General features: G+C 45.4%; 1 protein-coding gene across 4 annotated transcripts in view; it reads left to right on the top strand.

Moving 5' to 3' along the window:
- The window catches only part of WDR7 (WD repeat domain 7), a 130,682-nt gene that overhangs the window by 60,920 nt on the left and 42,050 nt on the right, over window positions 1-27,712 (top strand). For all 4 annotated transcript variants that reach the window (XM_074931476.1, XM_074931474.1, XM_074931473.1 and 1 more), the window contains 2 exons: window positions 7,961-8,182; window positions 24,264-24,450. In XM_074931476.1, the coding sequence (XP_074787577.1) occupies window positions 7,961-8,182; window positions 24,264-24,450 (409 nt within the window). The remainder of the gene's footprint in view (window positions 1-7,960; window positions 8,183-24,263; window positions 24,451-27,712) is intronic.

Genomic DNA, 27,712 nt, shown 5'->3' with positions numbered 1-27,712 from the left:
ATTCACAAAGCACCGGTGAAAAAAAGAACCTTTATTGCTGAGAGGAAACAGATGAACCTCTATGCCTGTATATTCCAAACCTGAAATTTACTGTTGTTTCCCTTGCTTCAGGTATTCAGTAACTATCAAATGTCTCTTGGGTTTTTATTAGCACCTTCCAGCGACTGACAGCAGCAGCGTCAGTATTTGCAGTTCCGCGGGTGAAACCAGTCTGCTGCTCGTTTGGAGTGGCCTCGTTATAAAGTAATAATTAGCGCTTGAGCCAATGATTCCTACGGCGGAAAAAGTTGCAGCGAGGCCAGGGTAAGAATCTCCACCTGTATGGAAGTAATGGACACACCTCATCCATCACTAGGGGCTTTCCCGAGGTGCAGAACGTTTTTAGTAAACCCTGAGTTGGGTGGGTTACACAAACAGAGCCCTGCTACACGTTTGTCTTTTGTCTTGTTGCGAGGTGAAACCGAGTAACTTCGTCCCTCAGCTGTGAGATGTTTGGGGCGCGCTGGGCGCGTGAGGTGGGCTCCCGCGCGAGGAGTCTGGGCGAGGAGCTGTTTGGGAGCGGTGACTGATGGCTCGTGCCTGTTCGCTGATGGGCCCTGGGCTGAGAGGCACTTAGTGCTCCGGCTGCACTGCAAAGCCTATTCCTCAGAGCTCCCGACAGGTTTATTTGGTCTCACCTTGAGTAGAGCAGGGCCGTATTGATTGCATTGGTGTGGAGTTAAACACACTATTGGCTTAAAATAGCACCACCTATGCAGGAGAAAATCAGTGTCTTAACCCTTGAGGCTGCTGGAGCGAGCAGATTCCTGACAGGTTTCCTCATCCTCAATTGAATTAACAAATCCGTTGCTGTTTTGCACATGTTTTGCAGCGGATCAGCCACAGGGATTTGCATGCCTGCCCCCTGCCCTGCCCGGGCACCAGGCCTGAGCTCGGCAGCGGGCTCACACCCCTTCATTTGAGACAGCCTCATAAATGGAAGATTTAATACAGATGAACTCTTTTTTTTTTAATTTTTTTGTAAATCTTTTGGTGGCCGCAGCAGTCTTTTCTAAAAACAATATTCTATACTCACCTAATAAATAATATTCTTCACCATGAGAGGTTTATAATGCTCTCTTTCCAAGCTGCTGCAGCTGGCTACCTGCATGAAACCGTATTGCTGGCATCACACAGGGAATATTTGATCAAAAAGCAAACTAGGAACTCTCCTGCCTTTAATGGTGGAAAGCTACGCTGCTTACTGATAGGTAATCAAACTTGTCTGTTGTAAGATGTCCTATGAAATATTAGAAAAATAAAGTTTCAGTATTTCCAGTCTTTCCAGTACTGACAAAGCTCCGTTATTCCTAATACCTTGCTGCAGACACAACAACAACAACAACAAAAAAAAAAATAGCAAACCAGTCATTATCAAATAAATCAGCTCCGTGTGCCAGCAGGGAGGAGACCTTTGGGGGGAAACCAAACCAAAACTAAACTCCCCCAAAACAGCTTTTTTTTTTATTCCAGAGCAGTTTTTTTGCTCATCCTCACCTACATTTATTTTCAATTGGTTTTATCAAGTTCTCTTTCACTATGTAAACACTTACATAACTCTTCTTAAAACATGCACCGTATCAGTGAGAGTAATAGAAACGGGCAGGAAACTATTGTAAAATCTCTTTGGGTTTTTTTTAATGTGGCTCCCTGCCCTAATAGTTTTTAGCAGATGTCTTTATAAAACGCAGCAAGTGATTTGATTTAATTTAAAGATATGAATTATTATGACACTAAAATGCCTGTACTTCTTGAGTAAGTTTTACTCAGTGTGCATTTTAACTATACGTGGATAATGCTGCAGTGTTGGGGTTTTTTTGAATCTTTTATTATTGTATTATATTATTTTTACTATTCCTGTAATCCAAATTACAGGAACAGTAAAAAGATTGATTACAAAATGTGTTATCTTCACGAACAAGCTACTGTTTGAAATCGGTGTTTGGTTCTCCTTCTCTGATTCGCTTCCTGGAACCTCCCGTGTAAAGTACTATGAAACCAGCAAAAATTAAAATGATAAAAAATGCTTAATAATGATAGATAAATATTAGATTTCAGAGTCAGCAATCACAGATAAGATCTCTTTAACTTGCCACTGTATCGCCAGATTTCTGAGTTATGCTCAACTGCCACATACTGACTGTCATGGTGGCAGTCAAGTTGGAAGATAATTTTTTTTCTGTGAGGGGGAAAAAAATAATTTTACAGAATACGTGAGCTTTCTGCCTGTACTCATGTAAATCTTATAAAAATATTGAGGACGCTGGAGTTGCTCTGGTTTATAAGAGGTAAGGGTCGCAGCTTCAGGACTGGGTGGGCTTTCTGTATTTGCAGGTGGTTTTTCACTATCCACAAACAAAAGACTGAAAATAGAAATAAGTTGCTCCAGAGAAAAAGGTTTATATCTTTGCCTTGTACGTGGGAGGAGGGTGAGCGTGTAAGTTAAATCCCAACCTTTGGTGCACCCTTGGCACCCGGGGCGGCGCGCTTGACCCGCTGCACGTCCCGTCACCGTTTCTCTTTCCCCATTTTTCCTCAGAAGTCGTTCCGCGGTGTTCAGCGCTGTCTTTGGTACCCACGATCCAAAGCGCTGGGTATGTTGTGAGCGTTGGTGTCTCGGGGGTGGGCCGGGGGTCCCCAGCTCCCCGCTGGCGTTGGCACTCCAGCAGGAGCCGGGTTAGGGGAGCGCAGCGGGAGAGAGGCCACACAGTTATTTTTCCTTCTGTTGGGCCAAATTTTACACTCTGATAGTAGGAATAAATAACGTGTAAGAAAATGTAACTTGAATTACCAGAATTGTCTGTAGCAAAGACCACTTGGATGTGAAAGATCCGCACCCAAAATTCACGCTGCCTTTGGGGGTGGGTTGCCCCGTGGTGTTTTTTTGTTGCTGTGACAGAAAGGCACTTAATTTTCTTTAAAAAACCCAACGTGATTAAGCCAAAGTGTTGAGATGAGAAGAGACTGTATGGAGTGACTTAATATTTGTTAATAATATGTTGAGAGAAGCTGCTAGAGCTCGGTCCGGTGAGATGGGGGGCTGCTGCCTGCCTCACCCCGGAGCACCCCACACCCCCGAGCCCCCGACGTTTTCGGTGTGGGCTCCCGGAGGACCCTGCTCTGCTGTGCCAGCGGAGGGAGCTGTGTATATAGGAATGGCTGTGCTTTCAAGCAAGCAAAATACTTTAAATAACGTGAGGTTGGTAATGAGTAACCACAGTTTTGATAAGGTTAGATAAAATAGATTGTTTCCCGTCTTTCTGCATTTTCCTCGTGGTCACTTTGTGTTATTGTTATTTCTTTATCATATTTTTCAGTTTGATTTATTGCGAACTCTGGCTTTATAAGCTTTCAGGAGGTGCTGAAATTACTGTAATTATTCTTCTGGATATAATCTTAAAAACTCAAAATGCAGGCACACCCATGGCGTGGCTTTGCCTGGGTTAAGACTGAGCAATTAAAGTTATGCCTAAGTACTTCTCATAGACGTAGTTAGTATATAGTTTTCTTAAAGTTTTTTGCTATTTCCTTTTTAGGTCACAAGCAGAGCATTATGTACATGTATTTACTGTAAGAAAATAGTTAAATTGACATGAAGAAATATTTTAAATCGTTGACAAGCAAGATGAATGTAAGCAAAATTGGGTTCCCCCCCCCCCCCCCGTAGCTCTTGTGCATTCTTCTATAAAATCCCATCTGTGACAGAGAAACAGTCAGAGTTGCAGATGTGAGCAGTTTCAGGGGGTGTTGCCACTAAGTTCTGACTCTCCCACATTTTGGTGTGTGTTCCCTGGCATCTGGTGGAAGGACTGTGAGGATTTTCTGAATTGAACGAATTCTTTTTTTTAAGCCTGAAAGAGAGGAATAGGTGGATGGAAATTCTGATCCCAAGCTGCCCAGTTACAAACGTCCCCTTCATGAATAAACAGAAAACCTGACAAAAGAAATGCAGAGAGAGGGACCTGGGAGATGGGGGGGGGGGAGTGGTGATGCTTTTTGGGGGGTTCCCCTTGCGACCTTCCCTCTGTGGACAGTGGATTCTCCGACTGTGGGCACTCAGCTCTGGAAACAGGGGAATCCAGAGGACTCTTGGTACCCTTCAGACGCCAGATCGGGCTGCAAGGTCCCAGTTCTCTACCTCGTCTCATACAAAGTGCAGTCGTGGCCCTTGAGCAAATTATTTGAGTCATTTCAAATGTATCCTGTAGCTTCAAAACACTGTGTGTTTTAAAGGGCTTAGGGCTAAATCTTGCTGGTTACCTTTACGTTTCAATTAGCGGATGTAATTACAAGCCCGTGACTAATTGTGTTGGGTGCTGGGTGGCCCCTGTTTGCTGGAGCAGGGCTGGGTGCGGTGTTGGTGGGCTGGGGCCGCTTCTGGGCCAACAGCACGGCGGCTCAGACGGTGTGTTTGGTGGTGAAAGGGCCTGGCACCTGCTGCTGGAGGCTTCACCGCCTCGTGCGATGCCGGCGCACCGCCAGCCTGCCCCTAATAGCAGGTATAAAGTATCTGGTAGCAGTCCATCCCTCATAAAACCACCTTCAGCCTTAATTCAAATCCATCGATTCCTATTCCAGTTAAACCTGGAGAACTTAATCTGTCTTTTAATCCTTTTATTGTAAGCTGGGATAAAATTAATTTTACCCAAGAACCGTGCAAAGCCAATTAACGTGATCTTTAGAGTTATTTAGTAAAGTGCTTCAAACTGTTAAATTTATCCTGACCTCATGGCTGCACTCTCTGACTGCTTTTTAAATGAAGTAATCAATATCTCACAGCCTTTTAAACAATTTAAACTTCTGAAATATTTTACCTATATTTTAAGCACTTCATAAATATGCTTTGTGCTATCTGTAAAGCTGTCTCCTCTAAGCAGTCGTGGACAGTTAATTCTCAAGAATTGAGTTATTTTGAAATATTTAATACGGTCATTTTGTGTAAAGCAAACCCAGCTGGGTGAAAGCACGGACGCGAGAGGTTTCTCTTTTGCTGTGTGGATCTGGAAGTGTGTTATTTTTTACAACTAAAATGTAGAACGTTTTTGTCCTTTCACCAGCGTAGCTTCTGTTTTCCACATAGAGCTATTTGAGGTTATTAATTTTCTTACTGTGATAGGGTGATCAACCGTCCTGTCAAGAAAATGGATCTCTGTGTCACCCTTTAGCATGATTAAATGGAGGCACGTCGCTGTGAGAAAATACCAAATTTTCATGAGACAAATGAAACTGTAGAAAGGACTACTTTTATAGACATTATTTCATTTTAAAATCTCCCAAATGGCTGTCAGTTTATTTGGAGGAAATCATTGCAACTAATTGTGTTTCTACTAGTAATTAAAAAAAAGTCAAAAATATTTAGGGTTTGGGGGTTTTTTTTTTCCTCTCTCATCTGGAAGTTTTGGGGAGGGGTGTTGCTGGTTGGGATTTTGTTGGATTTGTTGGTTTTGTTGTTTGGGTTTTTTTTTAGTTTCTTGGGTTGTGGGGGCAGTTTTTGGAGGTAGAAAATCCTACACTGGAGCAGCATGCAGGGTGAAGACTGTCATAGGCCAGCTTGCTGGTGAAACACTAAGAATATTTCCCACCCTGTTGTGGTTGGAATTTATTGTTTGGTTAACAAAGAGTTCTCCCCCCGACATCTGGGCGCTGGAGTGGCGGGGTCAGGGCAGGAATTAGCCAGTCTGCGCCCAGCGCCGCGCCGCTGCGGGCCCAGGAGTTTTCCTGCCGGATCCCACATGAATTCCGGACGAGTCGTCGTCGCGGCGCCGCTGCCCGCCCGGGGAGCGAGCCGGGGCTTGCGGTTGCCCACCGGCTTCGGGGTCGGCCCTTTGAAGTTGCCCCGTGGAAGCTGGGCCGAGCCGGGCCTCGTGTCGGCGGGACGCTGCGAGGTCCGTCCGTCGCGGCGGGAGGAAGGGTTAAGTCCATGTCGCTGGAATCAAATGGAAGGCGGGCGGGGGGGAGAGCGGTGCCCCCGCCGTTTAATTTCCTCCTGGAAGCGGCACATGTGTTGGCTCTTCCTTTCTTCCTCGGCCGGGGGCCGGGGCGGGCAGCGCGGCGGGGTCAGCGCTCGCCTATTGATCAGCATCCCGCCGGCCCCTGCTCCAGCATCTGCTCCGCTGCCCGCGCCTGCTGCACCGCATTAGAATAGAAATCCATAACCAGAGCTGTGCTCATCCAAGCAGGGGAAGAAACTAAATTAAATGGTATAAAACAATCTTGGAGCGGGAGTTTGTGCCAATTCATCTTGATCTCAGATGTCAGACCGGGCTCTGGCGGAGCACCTGGGCTAGCGGAGAGCGGGGAGGGAGCCGCCATCCGTCACGGGCAGCGACGCCCCTCGGCAGGGGGGGACAGCCCAGGAACGGGGCGCACCCCCGGGGAACGGGCGCACCGGGCCGTGGCCCTCCAGCCCCCCGGGCGTGGGGAAGGGAGGCGGCGGCAAGGAGAGGGCTGCCCGGGGACCCCGCGCAGACGTGGGCGCGGAGCCGCTCTCTGCGGATGGCGGGAGCGGGAGAGGCGATTGCGGAACAATTAAAACTATTACATTTGCTGCTTTGTCTGTTACAGCCCATTTTCATCCCTCTTCCTCTGAAGGCAGTTCCTATTGATTTTTTCCTTTCCTTTTTTTTTTAATTTCCCCCTCCCGTACTATTGTTAAGCTTTCTGTTGTTTTTCTCTCCCTTTTGGCTGGCACCTCGCTGTCACAGCCACGGCACCGTTACCGCAGCGAGGACCATCTTCTACCACAGGTTCTAAAATTTGGTGAGCGTTCTCGTAGGTACCATTCCGTTCCCTGCCGAGCCCCAGAAATGTCATTAGCAGAGAGAGACATACAGCGTGACTCGCTAATTCACCCTTCATTAATCCACAAGCCCAATAAGGCTCCTTCAGTGCCAGGTGGTGCCTTCCGACTTCTCAGCAAAGGTTTAGCAGCAGAGTGCTGGCAGAAGGATTAAGACTTCATTATTTCTGTAGAATATAGGGTAGGGCATTTCCTAGGATGCTGTGAGTTAGTATTCTGGGTAAAAGTATTAGGTATTAAAAAGGGGTTAGTATTGCAGGTAAAGGTATTTGTCAGAGGGAATGAATACAGTATTTTCATTCCAGTCCATTTCTGCTAAGATTTTGTTTCTTTACTAAAAAAAAAAAAAAACCAAAAAAAAAAACCACCACCACCAACGGCTTTATCTGCTTAGTGAACTTCAGAATCCTTGGGCTATATTAGACTAATAATTTAAATCTCTGTTTATTTAAAATTCATAATACATTGAGGCTTTTTCACTGTTTTTAAAATTCATAATACACTGGGTTTAGGGATGTTTGTTAAAATACCATATGTAACATTTTAGTATACAAAAATACTAGTTTGGTTTAATGGCATATACTGTTATGCTAAAATTTCATAAGAATCTGAGCATGATGATGGATCCTGAAACAAAACGATGCTTTTTTAGAACACAGATAAGTTATCCTAAAAATTCATCTTTAAAAAAAAAAAAACTTGTTATGCAAATTAAAAATTAGCAAGAAGCAAACCAAAATCAACTATCATAAAACCTAGACAAACGCAGAATTCCACAGATCTTTTATCAATGGAACAAATAAAATCATGAAATTACAGTTTTCTGGTGGCGCTTTTTTCCCCTGTGAGATCTTGACAGGTTTTGAAGTGTGGATCTTGCTGAAGACAGACCTTGCAATGGGTGGTATTTAGACTTTTATCATGTGTTGGAGGTTTTGAGCAGTAAAATGGAATTATCTCCACCAGCTGAAAAATCCTGGCAAGGACAGCAAGGGTCCTGAAGATGGGATTTAAGTTAAATGGAAGCCTCTTGTATTCTCTCTGGGAAACACAGCGCTGTTTGGGGTGTTGAAGAACAACTCGGCTTTTGATTTTTCTCAGAGTTCTTACTTTTTGTTTTAGGTTGTCTGTCGGGTCTCCCACAAATGAAAAAAATATCTACGTCCTACGAAGAGAGACGGAAGCAAGCCACGGCCATCGTCCTGCTGGGGGTGATCGGGGCGGAGTTTGGAGCTGAAATCGAACCTCCAAAGCTGCTCACTCGGCCACGCAGCTCCAGTCAAATTCCCGAGGGATTCGGGCTGACCAGCGGCGGATCGAATTATTCCTTGGCAAGGCATACGTGTGAGTAACCCAGGGTGGGTGGGGAGGGAGGGCTCTTATTTACATTTCAGTATAAACGAGTTAATTTAAAATATTCTTGTGTTGGAAAAAATCTTCTGACTGTGCGAGAAGAGGTTGCTGGGCAGAGCTGGTGGCTGGGTGTGAGGGTTGCAGAGGTGCTGCTGCCATCGGCCAGCTCTTCTGCTGGAACTCCGACACCCTTCCTTCTCCCAGTTAACCAAAACACTCGTATTTAAGACTGCATTCTGGTAATTTTTTTAACCCTGAATACATTCCTTGGGTTAGTAGAGAGAGGGAGGGGAATGCCAGCGCTAGTCCTGCCTCCTCCCTTGGCTCACCTTGGTTTTCAGCACATGGCAGGTCCTGCTCTTGGTGGAGGTGTTCCCCCTGTAGCTGAGCACCGGTGGGCTCCTTCACCCACAGACACTGTGGGAGGTGGATCAGTAGGCTGTAGGAAAACATTCGTGGTGATGAGGAGAGATGAGGGCAGGGGGAAGCGTGCAAGACGTCTGACATAAAAATCAGAATAATTTAATAGAAAATGGTGGAATTCGAGGTGTACTGTATAAAGTGTTACATTCTGGTCCTGCATCAATGTTAGTACCGCAGTGTTGCTGTAATTATCCCTAGCAGGGAGGACGGTAAACGTGCTCTTACTGAAGATGGTAACATACCCACGTGTTGACCGTTCGATGTTAATATTGGAAAATCTAACAGAAGCAAATGCAACGGCAGTGCCCTGGGTTCATGTGTCTGTTCTGGCCTGGGTTCCTGACCGTGCCAGTCTTAGATTGTTTTATGTGGAGTCTGGCAAAAGTCCCTTTGTCATCTCTGTAGGATCTCTGAAGCTCTACAGCCTTGTTGCCAGCATTGCCTGGAAAACCAGCTGCTACCTGGTCAGCTGTAAAATAATTCCCCAGCAGTGGATTTCTCCTCCTGCGCTAGGTCAGTCTCCACCTCATGCCCAAGTGCCTTTGAGGAAGAGTGAAAAAAACAAGTAATTGAAACACCGAGTATTGCCTCAGCTCAGAGCTGTTACAGGGGGAGGAGTGGTGGCAGTGATAAAAGAGGGACCAACCTTCTGCCTGGAGCCCTGTTCCGGGCATCCAACCCAAACAGGGTTTGTTGGAAGGGTTTTCTCCCCGAGCAGCATCTTGTCCCTCAGCACAAGAAGTCGTGAAGGCCCTGACTGCCAGCGTGGGGGAGGACGTGCTTTGCCTTGGTTTCCTTCCCCGTGGTGCTGCTTGGTGTCGTGGAGAGGAGTCTCACTCCAGCATCTCTGTTGGGCTGCAGAGACTTCTGGGCAGGAAAGGTGCAAAATTCATTCTGTGTTTTCCTAGTCATTAACTAGGAACTATTAGGAGAAGCTAGGAACTATTAGGAGAAGCTAGGAACTATTAGGAGAAGCTAGGAACTATTAGGAGAAGCTAGGAACTATTAGGAGAAGCTAGGAACTATTAGGAGAAGCTAGGAACTATTAGGAGAAGCTAGGAACTATTAGGAGAAGCTAGGAACTATTAGGAGAAGCTAGGAACTATTAGGAGAAGCTAGGAACTATTAGGAGAAGCTAGGAACTATTAGGAGAAGCTAGGAACTATTAGGAGAAGCTAGGAACTATTAGGAGAAGCTAGGAACTATTAGGAGAAGCTAGGAACTATTAGGAGAAGCTAGGAACTATTAGGAGAAGCTAGGAACTATTAGGAGAAGCTAGGAACTATTAGGAGAAGCTAGGAACTATCTAATTAAACTGTGATTCATTTTCCTAGAAAGTATGTGGATAATGAGTTTCATAATGATGATAAGTTTTATTTTCCTGTTTTAATGAAGTGCTGGGCGAGTGCTGCCTCTGTAGTCCCATGCTAACGTCTTTTGGAGGTCCCTAAAATAAGAGGATGCGGAACCCTTGATTAGAGTCTGGGCGGTGCAGAGCACTCGCCGCGCTGCTCGGAAGCTCCTGGTGATGCAGAGATCTCCTCTGTCTTCCCCAGTCTTCCAGGGACACGCTCCTCGAGCGAACTTGGGCTCGTTTATGCTTCGCTTCCAGCAGGCTGTGGAGCCTAACGCTGCCTGATCCTCCATGGAAAAGAAGTCAGATCGTTTCCATCAACAGCGCCTTGTCTCTGCCCTTCTCACAGCTCTGCCCTGGGCCCGTCGCTGGGGGCTGAGACGTTCAGACCCATCTTTGATCCTCACCAGTTCTTTCCTCTGGTGTCTTCGTTTATCCGTTGGCATGTTGGGTTTGTTCCGTTAGGCGTAGCAGAGATACGAACCCCAGCTTTGAAGGCCTGTTAATCATAATGTCAGGAACGCTGCACAGCCGTTTGCTGATTGAGAGGCTGACATTCAATCTCTAATGGAGATGAAGCTTGACACGCAAAATCCTGAAAATTTAGTTCAGTGCTGTAAAGCAATATCTGAAATAGGTGAGGAGCCAGAGGAAGATCGGAAATAAAGGCTAGTTGGAGGAAAAAAATATAGGAGAGACTGGATTATACTTTGGGTTGGTGATGATATTAGCAGTAAACTTGATCTTCTTCATCACGTTTTACGCAGAGCTCTTCCTTACTGTAAAAATTTGATGCTGGTATTGCTCCCTGGAAGTAGAAGAGTGTTGGTGCTCCCCGGGCCGGGGTTTGCTGGTGGCCCTGTGTGAGCCTGGTCCCCGGCACAGCACTTGTACTGCAGCAACGGGCCCCTGGGGGGGACGGGACAGGCGAAGACTCGCTGAAAATGGAAATAGTGCTTGCCAGAAAATGCTCTTCTCGGGAAGGGGGTGTTTTTCTTTATATCATCGTGCTTGTTAAAGGCTATTCTGATCTTTACTCCACATATGTAACACTGCGGAAGGGATTACTTGGTTAGAAATTCACTGCTTTAAACAAGAGAAAGCAAAATTCCTAGTATGCACTCAGGCTTACGGCGTTTCTTTTTGATATATGTGTCCTGTTAAGACTTTCAGGCAGCTTACTAAAATACACACAGGTTATGTCTTTGTCTTCCAGTGACACAGAAAATATTTTTGGCCTTCCAAAGAGCTGCAGAGTTGATAAGGTGTAGCCTGCTCTCGCGCAAGCTGGCTGTAGGACGTGAGTGCTGTGAACCAGCAGCACTTAGCTACAGCAATTCCTGATTGCCCTCCGGGATGTGGTTTGTGCTGCCCGAAGCCTGGGCGGGCTCCTGAAGAGCATGGCTTCCCTCCTCCCCCCCTGCTGCCAGGGGGAGAGCTGGTAGCCACCGGGGCTTTCTGCTGGCCACCGGTGTGACGGCACTCCCAGAAACCCTTCCTGTGGGCGCCTCTCCTCCCCTTCAGTCACAGGTCTGACGCCTTTTCAATCGCCATATTTTGTTGTCAGGTACCAAAACTGTGCTGTGAGTTGGCCAGAGCGATGAGGAAAGTTGCCTGAAGCCTAAAGCCACAATATTTCCTATTTCAAAATAAGTTATTGAAACAAATTCTTCATTTATGGTGTTAGCGCACGCGGAGTGTTTGCTGTATGAATTGTGCACGTTGTGATTTACTGTATTTAAGAAAACAGTAATTGTGATAATGCCTTTTTGAGAGGGTGGAATTCTCTAGAAATCCACGCAGTGACCTTGCCTGACATCCTGCATTAATCTCTGTTGACCTTACAAATAGTTCATGAGATATTTAATTATAAAATGCCACCCAAAGAATTTCTCATTACGGATGCACCACGTCGCACTTAAACTGTGGCTAATGCTGTGTTTATAAAGTTAATGGGCTGATAAATCTGAATGACTGTCCTGTCCTGAATATGAAAATACTTGATTCTGTTGTTAATGCAGTGAATTTTTCAAAGCATCTGCCATCAATAGAGTTATTAATGATAAGTGTTTTGCCCTTTAACTCAGTCAGTGTCATGTGCGACGGCGTGTTCAGGGCACTGGGTTATTTAGATTGTTTTTGCTGGCCGCACGTCCCTGTTTCCTTCCAAAAGCAATCTGAGGGTTTCCACGTTACGTGATCCCCGGCGCTCACTCCGGGTTTGGTGATTTCTGGATTAAACAGCCAGCGGCTGGGTTCCCAGTGCAGACTCCCGATACCATTCTTCATTTTTCAATTACAATGTCCTAAATTCAGAGCAGCTGACGTTCTTGTCTCTTGGGCAGGAGGGGACGCAAGTGAAATTTCTGGACAGAAATAGAAATATCCCGGCCTGTGTAACTGCGTTGTACTGCCTGGTGGTAAGATGCTTCTGCCATTAGAGGCCCATTTGTAAAATGTTACACCTTGGAGCAGTTGCCTTTAGACTGTTCAGCCGTGACTCTGGAAAACCCCCAGCCAACACAAGTCATCAGGTTAGGATGAAAAATTATTAATTTTCCAAAGTAAATACAATTTCAGTAGCGCTGGAAGTTTAACACCTCTGTGTCGGGAGCTGGGCTTTGCCGTTCAGGAAGCAGCTTGTGCGTTAGCAGCTGCTAAAGTTGCGTTTGCAGCTTTTTTCTGTGTCCACCTTGTCCCTCTGTCCCCCCCGGGGGTGGCTGTGAAGCCGGAGCCCCAGGGCTGCGCCGCAAACCCTCGGGAAGGGGGCTGGAAGCGGAGGAGGGGGGAGGGATAAGCAGCCTGTGAGGAGCATCTCGGCTCTCTGGAAGGGGGCTGCTGTCATAGGAAACGCATGAGATACTGCACGTGTTGTTATTTTCCTCAGGTTTGGGTTTTTGCATTATTTACTGCCTGATCTTCAGGCTTCACCACTCAGTAGTCTCCGAAAAGCCTCGTGGCTGCAGCCTCCGAACACCTTTCCTAAGGAATACATTTACCCTCACAGTATTGCTGTTGCTACTGGAGTTGTGTCTGTGTGTGTTAGAGAGAGGTTTACCCCTCAGGTTACACCGGGGCTTTGTGATCCATCTTTACACACACGTAGGCACACGAAAAGTGAGCAAGACCGAGATTACTTGTGTGTGCAGGCGGCTGTTTCACGTGTTTTGTTAAATCGGGGTTTCCAGCATTCCAGATTTTTGTGTAGTATCCCAAACGTATTCCAGCTGAAAATAGAATTTAACACAGGAGAAACTTGAGACTCTCGGTGTTTTGCTCTATCGCCTACCTTGAAAGCTTTTCTAACATCTTTTGATCCATTAGTTCTGTGTTGTGAAAATATTTTAAGTTGCCGGTCCAGCAAGGAGGAGACAGCCCCTGGGAGGAGGAGGAGGAGGAGGAGGAGGAGGAGGAGGTTGCTCCCTGCTAATTGTATGCACCTACTACCGGGGTGATAGGCTGAGCTGGCAGCAGCAATTAATAGACGAGGCGGCGCTCGGGATCGTCACTTAGAGAAGCAATAAATCAGTCGAGCACCTGAACAGCAGCCTTTCAGAGCAAATTAGGCAAACTGGCTCAGCAACTTAATTTAAACAAAAACACAACAGCGGGATTAAAGCAAATAACTGATTTTATTGTTGATAGGGAGCCCACTAGCAGCGCGTGCCGTTTTGGTGTGACTGTATTTTTGTGTCAGTTATGCAGAAAGCTGCTCAGATTTGCATGGATCCCATGGTTCCTGACATTATTCTCTTTATTTGGAGCTGTACGTTTCAGTCAGCGTGCTGTGACATTCGGTGCACTAGGAAGATTAAAGCGTGCTTTTTTTCCTTGAGTTGGTGTGATTAGATCAGTGTCTTGAGCAGAATTTTGTCCCTGAAGGGGGGAAAAAGAAAAAAAAAAGGGAAAATGGTGGTTTATGAAAATCTATATCTTGGCCTCAGAGATAATATTTAGAAAAAATAGTCAATCTGTGTCGGTCAGTCTTTGTGGCAGATATTATGCCCTAATTTAAATCTGGTTTTTGGCTTTAGCAAATGAATCACATCTTTAAAATTATATTCACCTTTTCCCCCAGATCCTGTAGGGGATGAGTGATTTGAATTTATTTTTTTTTTAAATCAGTTTTCTTTCTTGCATGTGTAATATTCTGGCTATTGTAATGGGTGGAATCATAGCAAACTACAGTAGTCCTTGTGTTAGACTGTGAGGAAGCTTCAGCACCAGAGTCCCTGTCACTTGTGTTTTCTACTGATCTGTCCGCCTCGAAGCAAAGGCTCAGCCTTGAGACTGATACCCCATTTGGGGGAATAATAAAAATTCAGGATACTGTATTTTTTTTCCTCCAACGTCAGCTTTCCAGAGCCCCGCAGGCTGCTCAGACCAGCCCCGGGTTGTTCCCCACGAGGGTGTCAGACCAGAAGCGTCCTGGTGACGGCCGCAGCCGCGTGTGTCCGTGGCCCTGGTTTCTCTGCTTTCCCTTTCCGGGCGATGGAGCACAGGCTCTCGTATGAAACACTGGGTAAAACGCGACCACTTCCACCAGAGAACACTCACCTTTTCATCTAATTTGAAAGAAACCAACCCAGCGTGGCTTTTCCGGGCTGCTCGTGGGGCAGCAGCACGGCGGGACGAAGCTTCCTTGGCCGGGGCGAGGCGAGGTGAAACCCAAGGGTGGGACGTTGGGAAGGTGCCCGGGGCAGAGCTGAGCCCGCGCCGGTGTGTGTGGGCAGGGAGGAGCCCCAGCTGCTTGGCTGGGGAACACCGAGCTCGCAGATCCCAGCTCGGCCTTTCCGTGTGTCACACCCCATCGCGGGCTGCGGCTGTGTGGCGACCCCCAAGCTCGATATTCCCATTTCACAGATAAGGAACAGAAGCTTTTCTTGTAGGAGTATGTGAGGGTAACTCAGACATCTGTTTGAACAAAGAGTTTCAGAGGAGATGCACACGCTAGTCATTTCCCAAGAAAAGATGATGTGTTTGGTTTTGGTGCTGGGCTGAGCGTGCCACCCCCTTGTACGCTTTGAAAACAAAACACTGCCCATGCCACCAGGGTCAGTGATTTGAGTTTTCTGCAGTTCTTGTGAAAATGGGTGGTTGGGGAGGTGTAGGGATCCTCCTGGTGTCCAATGGAAAGGGCCAGAGAGCACCGGCCCGGTGGCTGTTGGTGATTCCAACAGCCATTCCACTCTCTGACCACTCTTTCTGGGAAACATTTTTTCTAGATGTAACGCTGCCAAAAACTGTGGTCATGAGGGGTGTCATTGCCAATTTTAAGCTCTTGGGAGCTTACAGCTGTGTGTGTTAACGTCCTGAGGGAAACGTGTGTGTGGGAAGCTCGAGAGGAGAATACCTGCCCGAGCAGATGTAACAGCAGGCTGGCGGGATGTACCGTGATTAATTAGAAGGGGGTTTATTTCCATGTTTTGCGAGTGTATTTGCGTGCTCAGTCCCTAGAAGCGGGGTTTATGGGACGATGGCAGCACGGCAGCGGGTGTTTCTCAGCACTGAGCAGCTCTGCGGGGTTGCTCAGCGTTGCAGGGCAGGAGCAGATGGTGCCCCCCTGTCTCCCAAAGGGCTTGGCTTTGTCAGCACTCCCTGCCCGTGAGTACCTGAACGTTTAGAAGCAGTTTCTGTAATAGCAATTTTTGCGTTTCCATGGGAAATTCAGAAAAATGTACATTCACTTCCTTGTTTATGCAGCTATTTTACTTTTTTGGGTTTTTTTGAAGTGTACTGTCAGAGAAGGAAGGTAGAGCTTTGGTTCCAGGGCATGGGAAGCAGGGATGCTCACCTCTTTGCTGTGCTAGGTAATTTTTATTTTACAGCCATGGTTCATAATGACACTAGTTATTTTCTGGCCACAGAACATTGTGATCAGGCCAGAAAATGGGAACACCAAATGGGAAATTTTTCAAATGGGGAAAACCAAAGCTGCGTAGGCTTTTTGCTGTGCCGTGCCCGTGTCTAAGAAAATAGTGACCAAACATTGTCAGTCGATAGTTTGCATGTTTAAAAAGAACACTTCAGGATAACTTTTTTATGAACTGCCGCTTCAGAAGCTGTGACAAGTCAATAAATCAGCCTGTGCTTGCCTTTGGGATGAGGGAGATGAAGAGGAACTCAGAAACTAATTTAATTCATCATACAAATTAACATTATTCCTCCATTAGGGTTGTAGATGCCAAGCATCCTGACCTGAAAAGAATAGGATAGGAATTGAGGTTTTACCATTGTGCAGATACGTGTGGTAAGAGCAATGGCAAACCCAGGAAAAGACCTGTGAGACATTGGACTTGTTCATCTTAGGGACGAGAAATGTGGGAGAAAACATACAGAAGCAATGGGCACAGTATTGCTTTTGAGGCAGCTAGCAAGCATTTGGATAGGCAGTAGAGGGCTCGATTAATGCTTAGGGTTATAATTATTGGAAATGATTTCTCCTGACTGTTCTGGTGTTTCTCCTGACCTTGTTTCTAATTAACAGCCTTTGCTGGGAGCTCTTGCCTTCGCTGGGAAGCAGGTGGGATTTGCTGAGTAAGACACGTGTGACCACCATAGTTGTCCTTTTGCTGCCCGTGTTCTCCGGCCCGCCGACGGCCAGGGAGCGGGTGCCCGGGCCTTTGGGGCTGTTCCCAGTCCTCTTTGGGAGCGTTTTTGATCAGGGCTGGATCAGTGGTGACGGTGACAAGATTGCATGAGCAGTTCTTCATCTAAGCCACAACGGCACGTCCTGTTTTCATGTGTGTGTGAGTGCACGTGTGCGACTACACATTTTGAAGTGTTTTATTTTACATACGCTGTTTAAGTGTTATTCTCCAACTTTTCATAGTAAATGTGCTCTTTCCATATAGCAACAGAGTTGCATCCTTGTGCAACAGCTGCACTTAGCACTTACAGTGTAAAAAACCCAAACAAACAAAAAAAAACTCAAACAAAAACCCCCAAACCAAAACAAACCTTGTTTAAATATACACATCCCTTGTTAACTTTGAATTTCTTTGTTACATGAGCATTTGCATTCATCTTTGTGAAATGTCACAGCATAGGAGCAGATAACTCCAACGTGTATGACTTGAGTATCTTATTGGGGATGGTCTCTGGGACGATGGTCTGCAGCTGGTTGGAATAAATTGCTGTGGAAAACAGCAGTAAAAATTACAGAATCATCCTTCCAACCCCGGCTGGGTTCTCATCTGGCCCCTTTGTGGGGAAGGGAGCTGAGATGAGGTTATCTTGCACCCTCTCTAATTGCATCTTGAAAGCCTCCAGCAATGGGGACTCACCATGTGCCTGAAGAGGTTGTTCCAGTAATTGATTGTTCTCATTGGAAAAAAAAAAAACAAAAAAAACCAAAAAACCACCCTCTTTCTTATGTCAATATGAAACCTTTCACACTGCAACTTGTACCCGTTGCCCCTTGTCTTCTCCACATGGCTCCTTGTGAGGAGAGACCCTCTGTCCTCTTTTCACGGGAGCGCTATGATGAGCTCCCTGGAGCTTTCTCTTCTCTGGGGGTGAGAGACCCAACTCCTTCAGCCGGCCCTTCAGCTAGTCCTTCCATGCCCCGCAGCGTGAAGACAACAGCGCGTTGTCTGCGAGTACAATTTCAAGGTGTCTAACACAGCTAGCTGCTGCCTGGGAAACAATCTGGCAGCGCCGGCACGGGGCTGAGCCCGGGGATGCTGGATGGGAGATCTGTGGGTTGGAAACTAATCGCTGCTTCTGTGGGCATCTCCCCGTTGCTGTAGTTACCGGTTCCGCAGAAGAGATGTTATTGCCAGAGTCTTTGTTTCAGGCTATGGCTTGAACGGGTTGTGATGCAAAATGTGCAGCAGTAGCCAAAAGGAGAAGGAGCTGGTTTTACCCGACGTCCTGGCCTTTGGAGAGCTTTGGGTTTGTTCTCAGAACTACTCAAGTACATGCAAACATCACCCCTTGCTCCAGTAACACCCCTTCGCTCGGGTTTCCTTTTATTCAGAGATAAATCTGATTAAAAGAGTTACAGGGTAGCCCCGTGAGGAGCCTGACAATGATGCCGCGGGCTGCAGCGGAGCCCCAGCTGTAGGTGAGCTGCCAGCGGAGGGGACGGGCTCCTGCGGGGTGACAGGGCCTGGCCAGAAAGGAGCAACTTCAGAGAGCCCGACTGCCCAGAGATTTTCGTGTGGCTCACGTGGCTTTGCAACCCTCGAGAATAAACCACCCATCGTTGTTGGTACGGGCACGTTTATGCATCAGCCACCAGTGCTAGGGAGAGGGGGTTAAACCATGACCTCCCTCAAGTCGTTGCTTTGACTCGACTCATTTCGTTGATGTTGTGCATCTCCCACTGTCCCGTACGTCTGTCCAAACTGCTCCAGAAAAATTTGCTTGCAGTTCGGTGTAACAGGAGAAAACTTCTGAGATTCACAACTAGTTTGGTCAGCACTGTGATTGGAAAAAAACAGCTACTTCCTATGAAATTGATGGTCATTTTTATGGAAATAGCTTTATTTAGAAAACATTATATAATTTAGATTAAAATAAATAGCGTGGTTTAATGGAATTATGCAATTAACAGGAATAAAAATACAAAGTTTAATGCACAGTTATGACCTGAGTCATATTGGCTTTCTCCTTCCTGCTAGATTATAAACAAATTTTGGATTAAAATAATGGTAGTTTACTCTTTCTATAGCACTGTAATATAATTTCATAGTTAGAGGAAGAATGCATTTAAGCCAGCATAGTTGCGTTCTCTCCGTAAATTGAAACAAGTCTGATCTAAAACTCATTTACTGTCTTGGAACAGAATTGATCTTGCTTTCACATTTGATTCCCCCACTGCAGATTTTGAGAGGAAGAAAAATGGCATTGTTAGGTCAGTTTAACTAGGCCAGAGTTAGCCAGAAAAGGCTGGGAGACCAGCTATTACAAACATTTTCTTCTTTTTCCTTTGTCTCCCTTCCTAACAAATCATGCAAAGGCTTACAGAATTGTAAAACAGCTTAGGGGCAGCGTTCGTCTGGCCCCGCTGATGGATACTCTTAACCTAAAAAGCAATATCTACTACTCTGTTTAATAGAGATGCTGGGATTGGTCCTTCCTACCCCTTAAACCACTGTTCAATTTCCAGAATTTGCATAGATAAGTAACATGGAGAAAATGTTCCTCTTAAGATCAAATAACATTTCGGATGTTTTTAAGTCCTCAAAGTGGATGGCGAACACTTCTGGTCAGGTGTGAGGAAAAAAAACCTTTCTTTTTTTTTTTTTTTTTTAAATCTTTTGTTGTTAAACACTGAAGTCTTAACTGTCCAGTAAAGCACCGATGTGCTGCAGAAACACATTTAACTAGGCAGCCTTTAACTTTCAAACCCCCAAGAGGTTGTTAAAAATTTCAGGACAAACTTTGCTCCCTCGGGAAGGGCAGGGAGGCCCCAGTGTGGCCGCTCAAGCTCCTCTGCCCCGCTCCAGTTACCCGGCTTCTAGCAGTTGTACGTTTGCAAACGTTCACCTGTTCAGTAGAAATGAGAAAAAGGATTTACAGCAAGCCATGAATGTCATTTTAAATGTATATTTTTGCTAATCCCAACTCTTGCTCTTTTTTCAGCTAACGGGAGCCTCAAATAATTTAAATTTGCTGACAAAATAAGCAGGAGCTACCTTTCTCTAGTATTTTTCAACACTTTATTACTACTTGCGTATTTGTAAGGGAAGGGGCTGGCCCTTGGCCCTCAGAAGAAAAACTGCTTATTCTTGTAAATTCTGAAATTACCTTAGAAGTTGCAGGCATTGCACCTGTTGCAAGAATAGTACTTAAATGTCTCGAAGAGGTCATCAGCAAAAAGCAAGTCTTTCCTGGCATAAGTGCAGTTGAAAAAATTTGTCAGAGTTACATTAAAGGCCAAAAAAAAAAAAGCTGAAAATGAATTCTGTAAAAATTAGAAAATTTGACATTGAGTGTGATTGAAAAAAATCCCCAAATCTTTCCATCACTAGGTCTTTAGAAAAAATATCTTTGAATAATATGACCAGTTCATTTTAAATTTAAGCCTGAAACTATCCCTTGATTTAATACCTGTCTGAAAGATGAGAGAACATACGTAATAAAAATTCACTGCACTAGGAGTAGGAAGGGATTAAGGGATGTGGATTTCTAACCCAGCTATCCAAATTTATATTTCTGTGGACATTTTGCACGGGTATACATCAAATCAGGAAAAAATCATCCAGAAAGGGTCACAGTTTGGGCTGATTTCTTGTAGAAAAACATTATGCCCGTGGACATGGGGAAAAAGGGGAGACTGAAAATATGAGTGTTATAATTCTTCACTTTTTTTTTTTTTTTCATGAAGTCAGAAAAAGATGCAAAGCAGGTTAAATCATATACTTGGGAGTCCATCATTTTTATTTAGCTGGAACTTGATCTCGTGGCAAATTATGAGAATGGGAATCAGAGTTATCAGTGTCTCGTTCATGCCTGTGCTATTGATTTTCCTGAGAAAATTATTTAATTTTCTTAAATCTATCGGCAAAATGGGGCTAACAATGCTGACTGATGTAATATGGTTAAAGCTCTTGAGATTCAGCAAGGAAAGACGTTTTAGAAATCCAGGGGCTGTATGTTGAAAATAACTGATAAGCTTTAGTATTGTTACCACGCTGTCATTAATAGAAATGACATAAGGAGCAGAGACTCCGCCGTTGAGGGAAGAACCGGGGGAATTCGGCAGGTTTTGGAGGGGCCCCCCCTTTGCTGGATCCAGCTCTTCATGGGGCACCCGCCTGCCCTCGCCTGCCGTGTGTCCCGTCGGGAGGGACAGAAATACTTTGAGAACTGGCAGATTGGCTCACTCTATCCTAAATGTTGAAAATCTTAAAAAAAATCTTTATTTTTCTCCCCTGGCTGAGAAAAATCCAGCCTGGTTTGGGTGTTCCTGATGGCTCTTGTGCTAACGAGGTGGTCGGGGACAAACTCCCTGCGCTCTGCCTCACCTCCACTGCTCTTCCTATCTCCATATGCTGTGGCATACCTGTACCAACGTGGAGTAAACCAGCTGGAACCAAATTATGTTTTAATACAAATTTATATAGGAATGTCATTTCCTGAGCTAAGTTACTGCTTGAAGTCATTCTGCCTGGTAAGTTGTACCCTAATTTTTAATGAAAAGGTCTTTTGTCAGTGTGTTTCTCACTGGCTTTTTCGAACCTGAGGTTATGTATAAATCATCAAAACTTAGTTTTTACCAGAGCAAATTTTTAAATTTTTTGCTTAGAGAGTATGATGTTATCTAGATTTCCAGCAAGAAAGACAACACGCCCTGCTTACAGCAATTTGAGCATGCGCTGAACGGAGGAGGACGCCGGAGCAGTCACCAGCTGCCTTCTGGTTTGGCAGACTCCGCTGTCACATCACCGTGTGGGGCCCAGCTTTCACTAAAATACCTTTAATAGATACTCTCTGGCCCGTTTGTGGGCGGCACGAGTGTGTAAGTTTGCTGGAAGGTGCTGCTGCTCCCTGTCCCGCTCCGCATCATGGGCTCAAAGGTGCAGGGCGAAGGATCTCCGCAGCCCCCATCAGCAGAGCTTTTCCAGGGCTAATTACCTCTTTACTGCGCTGACTCTAATGTGACATGTTTATTGCCTTAACTAACAACTCATTAGCTTAGTTGATGTTTTTGTCAATATTAATTCATTCGTTTAAGCCAAGTCAAAGCTTAAACAAAGATGTCCAGGCTGAGAAACGGGCAGCAGAATGACTTTTGTTTAGTTCATCTTTTCCTTCGGCTCAATTTACACAAGGTAGGCGTCAGCAGGAGCAGTGCTGGGAGGATCCCTCTGAAAAAGGCCTGTGTCATTGTAGTAATGTTTGAGTAGTGACGCTTTTTAATAAGCTGCTTATATTTGAGACACAAAATTGGCACAAACTAGAGCTTCGTGGCCTGCCCGGTGCTTCAGGGAGGAGCTTTCAGGGGTTGTTTTTGCACATGTATAAGGGCATTGTGTGAAGGGGTTAGAAGAGCCTCTCCGCTGCTGGCTTTTCTGAGGGCTTAAAACGACAGGCGGTGTATTTAATAAACAAATCAAGCAACTCAGGGAGGACAGTTCTGAAAACTAAAGAAAAACCTGTTAAAATCAATAGGTCATCTTTAGCACAATAGCAAGCTAAATGAACGATATTAAGAGGTGACAAATAATTATGTAGAGATAATGATAAATTATCTTTATCTGGAAGCGCTGCTTGTTTTGGCCCTCCTACACATTTATATATATGTAATTATTTTGATAAAAAAACCAGTCTATTAAATGAAATTATTCATCAAGTTTCCTCAATATGCAGAACCTGGATCAGAATTCAGGTGTGTGGAAGTTGTTCAGGACATCATTTCTCTCTCTTCCCCTGACCCCCTTAAGCTATCTTTCTCTTTAAAAGGAGAAGAAAAACAAAAAAATGGCGTTGTGGGGAGGAGGGAGGGGAGTTGATGAGGATGGACACAGGTCTGTGAGGTGAGGCAGTGAGTGCCCGAGTTCGGTGTGTGGCCCCCAGGAGGGGAGGCCATGGGGCGGGTACCTGTCAGGGCAGAGCCCCCAGCCCCAGCCAGTGTCCTCTGCCGCGATCACGAGAGTAATTTGAATATGAATTTGAATATTTAATTTGGGAGATTCTCTTGTCTTGTAATTCCAGATCCTGCTGCTGCTTGCACTAAGGAGGGGGATCGTTGCTGGCCCATGTTTGTTTTCAGGAGGGGACCTGAGGGGACAGTGTTGATGCAGAGGCACTTTAACAGAAATGTCTGCATGGCCAGGACACTCAAATGTAACAGAAACGACCCAAAATTCAGTTCCTTCACCCACAAGAGGGAAATGTTTGAGCTCACATCTCTAACTGACCTTAACCACCAAATACCGAGTCCTTCAAAGGTGGCGACTTCCACCCGCCCGCGCTCAGCAGCGGGGCAGTGGTGTGGCTGCCCCCAAACCTGAGGGCGCTGCTTCCATCATCATCATCATCATCATCCTAACTGAAAAAATCTTTGTGTAAGATGCGTGAGACAAGACTGGTGGTGGGTCTGTTAAAAACAGACTAAACAATTTCCTATTTAAGAGCCGATGCTCAGTTTCAATTTCTTTTTTATGTATGTCCTGTTCATTTTCTGAGGTGTGACCCTGGAATGGTGAAATTATGAACTTTCAGGCAACTCTTCTCAACTTATTTGTGTGCCCCGCAGCAGGGAGGGTTCTGCCCAGGCCCATGGGGGGTTGGTGTTCCCTGCGCGCTGTCGGGTGTTTCCTCGGTGGGAGAGGAGACCCGGCGCCGGGAGCAGGAGCTTCCCCGGCCAACAGCCCCCTCTGCGTGCGGAGCCATCGAGGCTGGAAAAGACCTTGAAGACCCTCCAGGCCAACCGTAAGCCCGAGGCAGAGCTGGACGAATAATTTGTTTCCCTTTCCCAATTAACACGTTCCTAATCCCGGCACCGGGCGCTGGGGAGGAAGGAAGCGAGCGGTGGGTTTGGTGGAGTTCTGGTGACTTTGGTGACCCGGTTTTGCTGTTTCTTGCATGAACTGCTGCCACCCGTAGCCAAGATAATGGTGAGAGTGTGTCATCTCAGGGAGATTTATTTTCACTGACCCTTCCCCAAGTTTCATCTTTTAAGCTTGTTTTTCTTAGACATCCTTTCACGATGATGTACCTCTTTCTTCTGAAGGCTTTATTACATATGTTAATTTTGGTACAGATTTCAGGGTTTTCTTAACAAGTGTCTATTGACGGGAGAATTTTTGGTTCTGATTTATCTTTTTGGTTCTGATTTATCTTTTTGGTTCTGATTTATCTTTTTGGTTCTGATTTATCTTTTTGGTTCTGATTTATCTTTTTGGTTCTGATTTATCTTTTTGGTTCTGATTTATTCTCTATTTGCACAATTTTCCAGCAGAAGCATTTAGGCATGGAGACTTCTCACACTTTTTTCCAAAAATACCTTTAGTACAATTCCTTTTATAGTGAAAATCCATGTTTAAGGCTCGACACTGGCAATATTGGCATGGGCCTGCTTGCCTCAGCTCACTGTGCCGTGTAGCCTGATGCGTTCCAGCCACAAGCGGCCCGTCTTTGCCCCCGAGAACGATTTAAAATCCTCGTTGGCAGCGACGGGGGGTCGCAGCGTTGCTCCCGGGGTGCACAGTGCGTGTTTGTGACCCGGCGTAATTCCGGTGAGCGAGCCCTTAGCGTGGTGACGCAGGAGCAGGCTCCCTTGGCGGGTGTCGCCAGGCTCTGCGGTTCTCACCGTGCCCTTGTCTCCCCTCTGTACGGCAGGCAAGGCGCTGACGTTCCTGCTGCTGCAGCCGCCCAGCCCCAAGCTGCCCGCGCACAGCACCATCCGCAGAACCGCCATCGACCTCATCGGCCGCGGCTTCACCGTCTGGGAGCCCTACATGGACGTCTCGGCCGTGCTGATGGGCCTCCTGGAGCTCTGCGCCGACGCCGAGAAGCAGCTGGCGAAGTAGGTAGTGCCTCGATTCGCTTACAGACGGTGACTGGGGTCGTTTCCCACCCGCGCATCGGCGGTCTTCCAGGGGTTGCTTGGCACCACCTGGGCTGGACGCCCCGAGAGTCCCAACGGTTCTGTGATTCCCCTCGGGTTCAGTGAAGGTGAAACAACACCAAACGACCTGTTAAAGTGTTTTACTTGTGGTAGAGAATAATTTCAACCTGGGAAAGGATAATAAGCAATGGGGTCTCTTGTAAATCTATGAGAAAGGAGAGAAAGAGAAAGGAGAGAAAGGAAAGAGAGAGAAAGGAAAGAGAGAGAAAGGAAAGAGAGAGAAAGGAAAGAGAGAGAAAGGAAAGAGAGAGAGCCAAAGCAATCCAGATCACCACCCCAGGATCCAGCACTGTCTCACGTCCAGCAATCCTGGGTGGTGGGTGCACACCCAGCAAAGTTTCTGTTGCCTTTTTAATTTCATTTTATTATCTTAGGCCACAGCTTATCCTTGAGATTTTCAGTGTTGAGGAATGCTTGAGGCCTTCCTTCAGTTCTGGGTTTTTCCAGTGCTTGGTTCAAACCCTGACGGCTGCGGTGCTTGGCGAGACGGTGGGACAAGGAATATCCTTGTTTCAAGTTTTGCATTTGAACCGGTACCATCCAAATTACAGTTTGGAGCCTGCTTTAGTCTGGCTCTGTTTGCAGTCCCGGGCAGCTCTCCTGGGTGCTCTCGGGGAGGAGAGGGCTGAGCCACGGCGGCAGAGATCGGTCACTGTGCGGTGGCACCGCGCTACCAGCTCCTCGTGGCGCTGAGGGTCCCCCCAGACCCTTGGTAGGCATTGCCTGGGGCTACACAGCATTAATCTTCTGCTCATATTGCCAGTCATTTTGAGAAAAGTGAGCTAAACACTTATTATGTCTAAAATACGTCTGTCTGTCTTTACCATCATATTTTTTTTTACCCTTTCTTAACTATAAAAATCGTATTTTCAAAAGGTGTTTTCCACCGGTGTGTCTGAATATGTGGATTTATTTTTTTTCCCATGGTTGTACAAGCCGTCCTGTCAGGATGTGAATGGGTTTAGAAAGTACATTTTGGAAAAGGTGGCTATTTTATCAACAGCATCTCTATTAATAGCAGCAAGGTAACTTGTAGATTTAAGGATTGCTAAGAAATCATAAACTCAGTAGACCACGGCCTGTCTCTAGGGTCAGAGAACAACTTAGTAAAGTGCCCTAAATCAAGATTTATATGGTATGCTGTCTTGTGCCTCTGTTCTAACCTCCGTGAAATAAAATCTTATTTCAATTAGGTATCTGTAATTGGGGAGGGGGCAGATTTCACAAGGAATTCTGAGACTTTGACATCAAATGCACAGCACAAATGTAATACTGTTTATATATTCATCTTGTGTGCGTGCGCGCGTGGAACCGTAAGTGCCTGTTTGTTCCGTTTCTTAAAACTTACTAGAATTCAACTTCTGGTTATGGATACGCAGGTATGTACACAAATTATTATGCTTGATAGTGCTGTGGACTATCAATCCTGTCATCAAATAATTATGGCTAAAACAAATAATTATGGCTAAATGCATAAGTGGAGTCACTAAGATGACTTGTGTAATAAAGGTACTATCTTGCCTTTTTTATCTTATTTTCTAAGATAATGGGATTCTTGAATATTAGCACTTGGGATTTATATAATGTGTGCAGCTTCACAGGACACGAGTAGCATTTCTGTTGAGTACCCATAAATTTTATGATCTGAGGCCTAAATGTAATAAATTTCAAGTGGGGCCCTGATTCTCCCAGTCTTTACTCACACCATTAATCTGATTAACGACAACAGGACTATTTGTACAGGGAAGGGTTTTGCAATATAGTCCTTATTTTTATTATTGTTTGTTGTAAAATTGATTGTCTCATCTGGAATTTATGCTAAATCTCTATCCAAACAATTTTTTTCTGTATTTAGTTTTTATAAAAAAAGAAAGTGAGGTGCTTAAACGTGCCAAAGGGGAGGCTCTGATTTCTGTGTATAAATAGAGAAAAATAGTCACTCTAAGGAGCAACCACAGTAAGCTGTTTATATGAATAAAACAATGATACCACGCTTTTTGTAATTGGCTTTGAAAGCTATTTCAAGCTTCCTGCTTTTAATGGAAAATCTTGAAAAATATAAGTGAATATACATTAGTGCTGCTGAGGCAGGATTTTTCATTCGTGGGCACACGGCTCTGGCATAGGAGGAAATTAGGCCCCAGTCAGGACAGACAAAACACGTAGCTCCCGCCCTAGGTTAGAGGGTTGCCTTGAGCTGATACAAATTCCGTGTTTATTTGGCTGCCAGTATGAATTAACACTGCAGCATTGATGAGGTCTGCGGACATCCACTTGGAAAATGGCTGTTACTAAAAAGATTTAAATTTAATGATAATTTCATCCCATAAAATAGAGAAATCGTTGATGGTTTTTTCAAACAAAACCTCAGCACGTTTCTGTTAAGCAAGTTTATGTTCTTAAGGGCCCAGGCTGTTACCACGTTTGCAGGAGTTAACCTGTAAACCGCTCAGGAATTGATAAACCGCTCGTTAATGGGGAGATAATTTCATTCCTAAAGGAGGATGGTTGAGTGGTCTGTGACATCTTCTTTGCAAGGTTTTTGCTTGGGAGAGAAGGAAAAAAAAATAATCTAGTGTCTGAAATTGCCAAGGTCGTCATAATTGATTATTTCAGTATTAATTTTACTGTATTTCTTTCCATAAAACGCAGAGGTTCGTTTTGCAGCGGGTAACATTTTGCTTGCTGGCGTTGAGGTGTCTGTGGAGCTTTCTGGGGGTATCGTGAAGCGGGTGGGAGAGGAGAGGTCTGTGTTAAAGGGGGAGGAAAGGTCTGCAGTACGTGCAAACTTCTCTGGCACTGCAGTAGGCCTGCAGGGGCCAGGCGAACGCATTCCCCTACCTGTGGAACGGCGCGCTTAGCCCAAGGAGGGGAGTGCTTACCTCACAGATGGTCTCCTTCACAGCACTGCAGTAATAATGTCATTTTAGGTATTAAAAAAAATCTTGGCCAGGTTTTTTTTTTTGTTTATTCTAAGCCTGTTGTTTGCTGAATCCCAGTAAACACTGTCCTTCTGTGTCTCACTATATGAAACTGTGGAATACCCCTCAAATTAGAGATTAGGCAGGCATTTATGTATTTACGTTTTCAGTTACTTTTCTATTTTAGACAAGAATTATTAGTCAGGCATTTATATATTTACGTTTTCAGTTACTTTTCT

Source organism: Athene noctua, chromosome Z (genome assembly GCF_965140245.1).
Source record: "Athene noctua chromosome Z, bAthNoc1.hap1.1, whole genome shotgun sequence".
NCBI lineage: Eukaryota > Metazoa > Chordata > Aves > Strigiformes > Strigidae > Athene > Athene noctua.
The sequence above is the reverse complement of the archived record's forward strand: the minus strand, read 5'-3'. Positions and strand labels throughout refer to the sequence as shown.